At 34.6% G+C, this 12,118-nt stretch overlaps 1 protein-coding gene across 1 annotated transcript in view; it reads right to left on the bottom strand.

Moving 5' to 3' along the window:
- The window catches only part of Map2k4 (mitogen-activated protein kinase kinase 4), a 121,934-nt gene that overhangs the window by 13,449 nt on the left and 96,367 nt on the right, over positions 1-12,118 (bottom strand). Inside the window, 1 exon segment of the mRNA XM_047545984.1 lies at positions 1,399-1,476. Within this exon segment, the coding sequence (XP_047401940.1) occupies positions 1,399-1,476 (78 nt within the window).

Genomic DNA, 12,118 nt, shown 5'->3' on the forward strand with positions numbered 1-12,118 from the left:
GGACTTGAACTAAAGGTAAACACCAAACTTAAATCTAAATTATGTTCCCAGAATGCATGCCCTTGTTCAGCCTCTGTTTCTGACTCCTTTCTATAAAAGACTCTGGAAGCTTAGTTTACAACTTTTTTAGTACAATCTTCTGCACAATTTGCAGTTACCTGAACAGAAGGTCATGGTCCAGTACAGTGGTCATATTCCTTGTAAGGTAATATAACGTTCAAAAATAAAAACCTAATCTGGCAGGGTGCAGTGGTGCATACTTATAATCCCATGGTTTGGGAGGCCGAGGCAAGAGGATCAAGTTCAAAGACAGCCCCAGCAACTTAGCGAGGCCCTATGCAACTTAACAAGACCCTGTCTCAAAATGAAAATAAAGAAGGACTCAGGATTTGGTTCAATGGTTAAGCACCCCTGGGTTCAATCCTGGTAGGAGAACAAAAAACAAAAGGTAAACACCAAAAATAAAGCTCATTGCCATGATTCTTTGTAGCTCAACTATAGGGTCTTAGGTAGCTCAAACTGAAAATGAAAGGAAAATGGAAGGAAAAGGTTTATGCTATCTAACAGGCCAGCCCCATCTCGTGCAGAAAATTCATATACAATAAAGAAAAAGGTATAGAATCTATCCAAAATTAGAAAAATCTCATCAAGTTCTGGCAGAAAAAAAAATTTGGAAAAAAGGAAGTAAGCACATAAAGATACTATTACAGACCAAGTGTTTATGTTCCCTTAAAATGTGAATATATGGCCAGGCGCAGTGGCACATGCCCGTAATCCCAGCTACTCAGGAGGCTGAGGCAAGAGGACACCAAGTTCAAGACCAGCTTTGGCAACTCACTGAGACCCTGTCTCAGAATTAAAAAAATAAATAAATAAACAAATAAATAGGGATGAGGATACAGCTCAGTGGTAGAGCACCACTGCATTCACACCCCAGGACATGTAGGGGGAAAATGTCAAATGTATGTTGAAACCTAATTTCCAAGGTGATAGTATTAAGAGATGGGATCTTGGGGAAGTCATTAGATCAGGAAGGTGGAGCCCTCATAAATGGAATTATTGCCCCACAAGACAGACCCCAGATAAGTCCCTTGGCCCTTCTGCAGTTCACTAAACACCAAATCTGTCAGCATCCTGATATTGAGTTTCAAATTCTCCAGACCTATCAGAAATCAATTTCTATTCTTGATAAGTCATACAGTTTATGATATTTCATTAAAGTAACCCAAACTAAGACAGATACTTTTTCTATGTGATCAAAATTTCAATACAGTCCATAGGAAAGAAGAGCTTATTTATTTCTGGTTGCTCACTGCAAATGAGCATCCTCAATGTGTTTCATTTCTAACTTTCTTACTGTTATATTATTATGACAAGGTTAGGTCAACATAAACATACCAATGTGATTCCCAAACTCCAGACATCAGAGCGGACATCGTATCCTTGTCGTGATGCACTTGGGTCTATTCTTTCAGGCTAGAACACAAAGAGAAGTCAAGGTCGCTAACTATGCTTACCCTCAAGGAACAGGCAATAGCTGGGAAGGTAGTTAAAATGCTAGCACATTCCTAGAGGAATCTATGTTTAGGACAATAATGGGAGTAACATGAAGCTATTATTATATTTTTTAAAAACTCAATTCAATGGCTACTTTGATGAAGGCAACACATAGTAACTCTTCCAAAAGAGTAGGACCCAAAGCATTTATAAAGCTGAAGTTGAGCATGGTCAGAAAGAGAAAAAGGAAGAAAAATTGAAAAAATAAGGAATCACAAAGTCAGAATAGTAAAACTTAATTTAGCTGTGAAGTGGGGGAAGCTATCTTCTAATTTTACCAGTCTTTTGTTTCAATGGACAAAACCATACCACAATATATTTGAGATACAAAAGCAAAATTAGCTAAATTTATTATAATTATTCCACTCATTCTTCACAATAAATCTAGTATTATTTTTAAAAAGATCTCTATTATTCATTTTTAGCTAAATTAAAGCACTGCAGTAGAGTAATGTATTATCTTGTCATTTGAAAAGCACCTTTGGTAATTTCTGTAAAGGGAGTATCTACATTTCCTTGAAAGTAGATGCCATCATTTACATTTACATTTACTTTAATGTCAGGAATGGAGAAGAAAAGAAAGTGAGAGTATAAGTAGCACAAAATTGACAATGCTAAAGCTGACAATAACTGTGGTTGAAAGAAATACCCAGAAAAGCCTAATAGTTGACTGTATTACATTCTGCCTATCAGCAACAACTAATTTGGAGACCTATATATTGAACATGAATACTGCATAAATATTTACTTTGGTTTTTAGCTGTGAATACATTTATTTGCCTTATTACATGCACGGTATATAAAACTCCCAGATAACTGATCAAGAGAAAAAATACTCCATCCAACAACAGCAGCATAAATGAGTTTTCCAAAGTTTCCATGAAAAATTCACTAATACAGATCATGTCCTGGGACATAAAACACTCCTTATTTTAAAGGTGTAGTATCACCCAAAGCATGTTTTCAGATGACAATAATTAAACTAAAAATTAATGACAGGACAGTAACCAGAAAATCCTCAAATATTTGGAGGTTAAACAACACACTTCTAAATAACCCATGGATAAACAAAGCCTCAAGAAATAATCCAATTTTTAGGTAATAATAACCAAATAATGAAAAAAACTCCATTCACACATCATGAATTCCTTAGGAATAAATTTAAAAGGTGCTCAAGAGCTCTACACTGAAAACTACAAAACTGCTGAAAAAGCAAGACCAAAATGAATACAGAAACACATCAGATACTAAAACAATCCCTGAGTATCCACAGGTAAACAGATACATAATTCGTGGTCTGCTGATATAATGACAGTGAAACTTCTCAGTGATAACAAAAGAATAAACTGGTAATACACACAGCCACATGGATATACCTTTAAAACATGCTGAGAGAAAGAAGGTGGACACAAATAAGTTCATACTGTAAGATTACATTTACATTGGGGGAAAGCAAAACCGATAGTGACAGAAAATGGGATCATTGGTTGTCTTAGGCAGGGGTGGAGTTCCATAGGTAGACAGAATATCTGGGAACAAATTCAAGGGATCTTTTGCAGGTGACAGGCATGTTCTATATCTTGATTGATTGTGATTACATAAGCAACTATATCTGCCAACATTCAAAATGTGCATTTAAAAACAGGGACCTTTCTTTTGTGGTTACAGTGGTAATGTTATTCTGAAACTTTTTGTGTTTATGTCACAAAAAGATAAAATTTCTAGTATGTGTGTGTTGGAAAAAATTATCCAACTGCTGGAAATAAGGCAAAAAAAGATTCTGTTTCCTTTAAATGTCATAGTGGAGCATTATCTATCAAGCCTACTGTAGGGTTACTTAAGTACACATTTATCTCACTTCATTATTTACTACTCACCATAGTCCATTTGCTTAGATTTTTGTTCAGTAGGGATGCAAATGGTTTCTGACCAAAAATCCCAAAACTTACCATTTTACTGACAAGGAAATTATTAATGTTTATCTAATGGCTAAGATAGTGAATTTAAACTTCTCATTCCAACATTCTTCCTTCAGTAACCATAAATATGGAATTAATCAAATATTCTTTGAGTTAGTGTTATAAGATTCTGATGATCCAATTTTATCATTAATGAGCTAAATACATTTTTGGCACATTTATTTATTTATGTATGCAATGATCTTAACATTTTGAAAATTATTTATAGATCCAAGGTTGATAAAATTAATTATAAAGGCTATGTTCATTTAGAAATCAGAAATACAGGTCTGAAAAACAAAAAGGTTTTAAAAAATATAACACAAAAATACTACCCTGGAGAATAAAAACAACAAAAAAAAAGATGAAATCAATTCATAATCTATAAACATGATTTAAAATAAATACACAAGATTATATTGAAATATATTAAACAAAAGCCAGGAAATGAGAAATTCTGAACATATCCTTCTGGATTAAAGAGGCAAAAGAAGGTTGAATAAATGTACTAATAAGAGACCTTCTTCGATATTTTATTTTGTTTTAATTATTTATTTATTTTTGGTGCTGGGGGATTTGAACTCAGAGCCTCATGTATGCCAGGCAAGTGCTTTACCACTGAGCCACATCCATAGCCCCTATTTTATTTTTAATTGATTATCAAGCCACAAATAATATGAGTATGAACCAAAAGGTTGAATGTACAGGCTACATTTTGAAAGCAAGTAATAAGCCAAAAATATTAACAAAAAACCAATGAAACATTTTGTATTAATTAGTATGTTGTATAACAAATTAGGCCAACACTTTAGTAGCTTAAAACAATAAATATTCATTATCTCATTGTTTCTGTGAGTCGGCATTCAAAGAAGCATTTTAGTTGTGTGCCTCTGACTCAGGGTCTCTTATAAAACTACGATCAAAGTGTGAGCTAAAGTGGTAGGCTTTACTGGGGTTGGAAGATTTGTCACCAAGCTTATTCATGAGGTCATATTCATGAGGTTGCTAAGCAGGAAACCTATATTCCTCATTACATGAGGCTCTTCATAAAGTACCTTACAACATGTTTTCTGCTGTATGTTATTAATCAGAAACAAGTCACTAAATTCAATCTACACTCACGTACTTAGTGTGTACTTTTTAAAGGGAAGTTTATCAAGGTAACTGTGGACACATTTTCAAACTACTACACAGTCAGGTGTGGTGGTCTACACTGGTGATCCTAGTTACCTGATAGGCTGAGGGAGGAAGATCAAAAGTTTGAGGTCAGCCTCAGCAACTCAGCAAGACCCTGTCTCAAAATTTTACAAAATGAAAGACTGAAGATGTAACTCAGCGGTAAATAAAGAACCACAGGGTTCAATTCCTTGTACCACAAAAAATAAATAAAACAAAACTAAGTTTCTACCACACTTATGGATACTATAAATACTACAATAAATAGGTTTTACATTTAATGCTTAAAATAACTAAGTTAAAATGTGTACATATTATATGCACACACTTGCATACACATGCACACACGCGTGCGCGCGCGCACGCACGCACACACACACACACATTGATGCGAAGAAAAAAACAATCTTCATAGTTTTCAAGGAATCATCTATCCCCGCCTCCCCAACTAAAATGAATTTCAATCTCAAGGAGCAAAAAATAGTGCTAATTCAACTATCTATCCTGAAGCTTGGAAAGATTTTTGAGCTCAGTAAGGCCAAAGACATGTTTTTGCCTAAACACAATCAATAACTCTTCCAAAAGAGAAGGACCCAAAGCATTTATAAAGCTGAAGCTGAGCATGGTCAGAAAGAGAAAAAGGAAGAAAAATTGAAAAAGTAATGAATCACAAAGTCAGAATAGTAAAACTTAATTTAGCTGTGAAGTATGATTAGAATAAAAACAGAAATTTTCTCAATTTAACTTTCAAAGTTAGCATAACCTATATAAAACCTTTACAAAGATGATAAGCCAATGTCCCTTAAACATTTTATGCATAAATTTTAAGTACTAACATATCAAATGTAAGAACATATTATGCAGATAAAGCATAGGACATGTAGGAATTATTTCTAGAGTGGTTCAACTATAAGAAATATATGTAATTATGACTCATCATATTAAAAACTAAACAGAGAAAAACATTTCATCATGTACTGAATGATGCCAAAGAGACAGTTAATAAAATTTAGTACACATTCCTGATTTATTCTCCCTCTCTCACATACACACTCACATATAGACATACAAATACACTTGGCAAACCAGAAACAGAAAAATTCTTCAATTTTTCAATTCTTTCAATTCTTGAAAGCATTTGCTTTCAAGTCAGAAACGGGAGTCTCACCATCAATATCACAAGAATCTTAATATCATCCAACACTGATCTAAAAGTTCTAGGTAAAGCTATAAAAGTATACTTGAGAAAAGTTTAAAACATATGAGAAAGATCAATATCAGAATGACCAAGGCAAAAATTATTTGCAGCATAGTACCTTAGGTATCATCTGAAAGTTATTTTCAAAAAAGAATATAACAATTTACATAAAGAACCAATCAAATACAAATTAATAGACAAGTGAAAGGAAGTCTAATCAAGTCAGAGAAGGTAGGAGAGGACAAGAAGGGAAAAGGGGAGTAAAAAGGAATGGTTATGAACTGAAATCAATTTTCATACCTCTCTGAGTTGCTTGGGATGAACCCAACTATTATGTATAAACACAAAGATCTAATTTTTTAAAAGTATCTCAGTAAGTTGTCTGATCATAAAATAAATACATCAAATGGTTTTATTTTATAATAGCAATTATTAGAAAAAAATCCCATTCAAAATAACAAAAACCTGTCTTAGCACCCACATATCCAGCATTGAACAAAACAAAGAGCACACTCTTGATCTCAAAGAGCACATAATCTACATAGGACAAAAACCAAGAGGTGGTGATACAGGCAAGGAATCAAAATAGGATCAAAAAGATAGAGAATGATATGGAGCACTACCATTGGATGTGGTAGTTCAGGAAGGATTTGCTAAGGATGTAATGCTTGCTCAGAGACACCATAAAAGTGAAACGGTAGCACATTAAGAATATTCATAAAGGAGGGAGTAAGGAAAAAACCTTGAGATGGGAATATTCTCCATATATTTGTGGAAAAGCAAGGAGGTAAATGGCTGGAGGTGAGCAGAGGGGAAAAAGTACAATTAGAATACTCAGAAAGATGACCTCGGGCTATGCTGGATAGAACTTTATAGGTTCAAGTAAGGGATCCAATGAGTTATAAGTAGAGGACTAACATTATCTGACTTGATTTTTTGGTTTGTTTGCCTTTTTTAAGAGACAGGGTCTTATTCTGTTGCCTAGGCTGACCCCAACCTCCTGGACTCCAGAGATCCTCCTCCCTCAGCCTCCAAAATACCTAGGACAACTACATGTACACATCATTGCACCTGGCTTTTTTGATTTGATGCCTTAAAAGTCCTGCTCTGGCTGCTCTGCTGAGAGCAGATTATAGAGAACAAGGGTACAAACAGGGCAAGAGAACAGACAACTATAGTGACAGGCAGGTAAGAAATGCTAGTAGCTGGACCAATGAGCACTGGTAGTTTTAAAAAACTAGCTTCTAGATACACCTTCAAAGTAAAACAGACAATATTTGCTAATGAACTCACTGTAAAGTACAGAAAATAGGAAGAAAGGATAAATCCAAAGTTTGTATCTTGAGCCACTGGCAAGAGGAGTTGCTATTTGCTGAAATATAAAACTGAAGAGCAGTAGATTTTACGGAGAGTAAAAAGGTGTTAGGAAATCAAGAGTTCTGTACTGGACATGCTGTATATGTTATTTCTAAGAGAATCTAAGAGAGGATTCAAATATAGGACATTATAATAAAGATCTAATACAGGACATTAGATATATGACTTGGAGATTTAGAGTTGAGGAGTAGGTAAAAAGAAAAACAGCCATCAGTATGTATCATTTTCCAGAGCATCTACTAAGAGGCAGGTATGGCACTTCAGTGAACAAAAGAGATAAATAGTATTTTAAATCCTTAACAGTAGATGAACTCAAAAGAGAAATGTGGGTTGTAGAGAAAAGAAAAGGGATTAAACATTCATTTCTGGGGCACACCAACATCTACAGCTCAGGAAGAGGTACCAGTCAGTTAGGCAGCCAAGAAAGAGAAACGTTCTAGAAAACAACTGACAAAAATGTTTCAAGAATATAGTGCTTCAAGTATTTCAAGTAGATTAAGGAAGACATGAGTTGGAACTAACCACTGGCTTTAGCAACATGGAAGTAATGTTTATTCTGATGACTGTAGTTCCAGTGGGGTGATGGATATAAAAGAATCTATTAGAATGTACCTAGGAAAATGAAAGGAGAAAAAGCAGAGGCAGTAAGTATAATAGGCACTTGAAGTTGACAATAACTGTGATGGAAAAAAGACAAATATGTACATTTTATAAGAAAGGAAAATAGACATTAAAGCAGCTTAAATGAATTCAGAGAAATACATTTTTTCATTGAGAGGACTCAATATTATAAAATGGCAATGATCAAGTTAATTTACAAAGTTTAAAAAAATTCCAGCTTGTTTTTATAAATATACCAATATTCCTCTGAAAAATATAGAAAACTATAAACAAAGTCCAGAAACAGTCCTAAATCCAAGAGTACAGTATGAGTATTAATTCTAAATAATGGAATCTGAAAAACAGACAATTTTTTAAAATATTTAAACTAGTTAACTGTAGGGAGAAAATGTGTACTCCTTTTCTTTCCTTTGATAATCACTAGTATCAACAGCAGCAATATTTTAAAACGACATATAAAAAACAAAAGCTTAGGCTGGAGTTATAGCTCAGTGGGAGAGAGCTGGTTCAGTCTGTGTGAGACACTGGGTTCAATTCCCAGCACTGGGAAGAAAAGAAAAAAGAAGATGACTTAATCTTAGAGCTAGGTGTAATTCCAACTAAGGAGGCTGAGTTGAGGCAGGAGGATAGAAAATTCCAGGCTAGCCTGAATAGTTACTTAGCAAGATCCTGTCACAAAAAATAAATTAATAAATAAAAGGGCAGGGAATATACCTCAATGGAAAAGCACCCCTGGGTTTAATCCCTGGTATCACATTTAAAAAAAATTAAACTTGGGCACTAAAATAAAATTTACAGAATTTACAGCTATTTCTAATCTTGATGAGGAAGATTTTTCAAGATATGACAACAGTCAGAAAGAAACTTGTTAAAAAAAACGAAAAACATATATACCAGAGTTTCTTTATCCATTCATCTGTTGAAGGGCATCTAGGTTGGTTCCGCAATCTAGCTATTGTGAACTGAGCTGCTATAAACATTGATGTGGCTATAACTGTAGTTTGCTGATTTTAGGTCCTCTGGGTATAAACCGAGGAGTGCGATAACTGGGTCAAAAGGTGGGTCCATTCCAAGTTTTCTTAGAATTCTCCATACTGCTTTCCAGAGTGGCTGCACCAATTTGCAACTCCACCAGCAATGTAAAAGTGTGCCTTTTTCCCCACATTCACACCAACATCTATTATTGTTTGTGCTCTTGATAAAAGTCATTCTAATTGGAGGAAGACGAAATCTTAGAGTTGTTTTAATTTGCATTTCTCTAATTACTAGAGATGTTGAACACTTTTTCATATATTTATTAATTGCCTGTGTGTCTTCTTCTGTAAAGGGTCTGTCCAGTTCCTTGGCCCATTTATTGACTGGGTTCTTTGTATTTTTGTTGTAAACTTTTTTAAGTTCTTTACAAGTTTTGGAGATAAGTACTCTATCTGAAGTGCATGTGGAAAAGATTTTCTCCCACTCTGTAGGCTCTCTCTTCACATTCTTGATTGTATCCTTTGCTGAGAAAAAGCTTTTCAGTGTGAGTCCATCACATTTATAGATTCTTGCTTTGATTTCTTGTGCTTTGGGAGTCTTATTGAGGAAGTCTGATCCTAAGCCAACATGATGAAGATTCGGGCCTACTTTGTCTTCTATTAGGTGCAGGGTCTCTGTTCTAGTTCCTATGTCTTTGATCCATTTTGAGTTGAGTTTTGTGCAGGGTGAGAGACAGAGGTTTAATTTCATTTTACTGCATATGGCTTTCCAGTTTTGCTAGCACCATTTGTTGAACAGGCTATCTTTTCTCCATTGTGTGTTTTCGGCTCCTTTGTCTAGTATGAGGTGACTGTATTTATGTGGTTTTGTCTCTGTGTCTTCTATTCTGTACCACTGGTCTGCCTGTCTATTTTGGTGCCAATACCATGCTATTTTTGTTACTACTGTTCTGTAGTATAGTTTAATGTCTGGTATTGTGATACCTCCTGTTTCACTTTTTCTATTCAGGACTGTTTTGGCTATTCGAGGTTTCTTGTTCTTCCAGATGAAGTTCATGATTGCTTTCTCTATTTCTATGAGGAATGTCATTGGGATTTTAATTGGAAATGCACTGAATCTGTATAGTGCCTTTGGTAGAATGGCCATTTTGACAATGTTAATTCTGCTATCCAAGAACATGGGCTACACACCTGTAATCCCTGTGACTCAGGAGGACTACAAGTTTGAGGACAACCGTAGCAACTGAGTGAGATTCTAAGCAGCTTGGCAAGACCTTGTCTCAAATTTTAAAAATTAAACAAGGGCTAGGGATATAGTTCAGCAGTAAAACATCCCTAAAGTCATAATACAAACAAAAGAAAACAAACAAAAAACATCAATAGGCTCCCCCCTTAGAATTCTCTATTTTTATAATCCAACACAAAAATGTAAAATGTAAAGACAGATGACAAACTCTGAGAACACACACATATATTATAAAGGATTAAAATTATTTTATATTAATATGAGATTACTAATAGAAAAACAGGTAAAAATAATACATAAAAGACCCAAATATAAGAAAAAGAATAAAAATACTTAATTTTATTAACTAATTTAAAAATATATAACCCAAACACTACTACACTAAAATGAGATTCCACTCTAGCTTATCAATTTAACAAACTATAACTGTAAATTTCTGACACAGATTGCCAGTTGTTTAGAAAACATACTCTTCTGATGATACTTTTCCCAAAGGTGTCAGAATATGTACACACTGTACATACAAGATATTACAATAAAGCAAGTCACAAATACAAAGCATGTAAGTTATGTTTACATTATACTGTAGTCTGTGAAATGACTGAAAAATTGCTAGTGATCATCCTAGCCTCCATGAGTGAAAGACTGATAGAGAGGTCTTGCCTCTATGTTGATGGCTGCTGAATTATCAGGATGGCTAGTGGTAAAGGCTGGATTAGCAGTAGCAATTTCTTAAAGGAAGACAACAATGATACTTACAGTATCATATTCCTTTGGCCAAAAATTTCTCTGTAGCATGTGATGCTATTTAATAGCATTTTCCCCCAGAAGAACTTTAAAAGTTGAAGTCAGTCCTCCCAAACCCTGCCACTCCTTTACTGATTAAATTTAGGGAACATTCTAAATTCTTTGTCATCTCAACAATGTTGAAGATGAATCCTTCTTCACCAGTGGATTTCATCTCATGCAACCACTTTCTTTTGTTCATCATTAAGAAGCAACTCCTTCTCTGTTAAAGTTTCATCATGTGATTACAATTATTCAGTCACACTTTCAGGGTACACTTTCAATTCTCCTCTTCCCACAAGTTCTACAAAATTTGCCAACAACTTCTTCCAAACTTCTATTAATGTCAATATTTTGGCCTCTTCTCATGAGTCTCAACTATTTCTAATGGCACTTACAATTCTTTCCCGAAGGTTTACAATTGATATTTTGCCTAGATCTATTAGAGGAATCACTATCCTTGGCAGCAATAGCCTTATGACATGTATTCTTAAATAATAAAAAATGAAAGTTAAAATTACTTCTTGTTTTGGGGACTGCAGAATGGATGTTGTTAGCAGAGATGAAAACAACTTTAATCTTGATGCATATATTGCCATCAGAGCTCTTGGGTAAACCAGGTGCATTGTCAACAAGCAATAATATTGTTTTTTCTGAGCAGTATGTCTTAACAGTGGGTTTAAAGTACTCAGTAAACCATGTTGTAATCAGATATGCTGTCATCCAAGCTTCACTGTTTCATTTACAGTACTCAGGTGGAGGAGATTTAGCATAATTCTTAAAGGCCCCATGGTTTTTAGAATGGAAAATAAGGATTGGCTTCAACTTCAAGTCACCAGCTTCATTAGCCTCTAACAGGAGAGGACAAGTTGACTTGTCCTATAAAGCCAGGTAATAGAAGGTTATTTGGCATGGGGGGAGTCATCTAACATTTTTTTAATTTATTTTTTGTTTTTTTATTTAAATTTTTATTTTTACAGACTGCATTTTGATACATTGTACACAAACGGGGTACAACTTTTCATTTCTATGGTTGTACACAATGTAGATTCACACCATTCATGTAATCATACATATACATAGGGTAATATTGTCTGTCTCATTCTACTATCTTTCCTTCCCCCACCCCTTCCCACCCCATTTTCCTCTACACCATCCAAAGTTCCTTCATTCTTCTCTCCCCCCCCCCTCAGTGTATCATCATCTACTTATCAGAGAAAACATT

The sequence above is a fragment of the Sciurus carolinensis genome, chromosome 3 (genome assembly GCF_902686445.1).
Source record: "Sciurus carolinensis chromosome 3, mSciCar1.2, whole genome shotgun sequence".
NCBI classification, from domain to species: domain Eukaryota; kingdom Metazoa; phylum Chordata; class Mammalia; order Rodentia; family Sciuridae; genus Sciurus; species Sciurus carolinensis.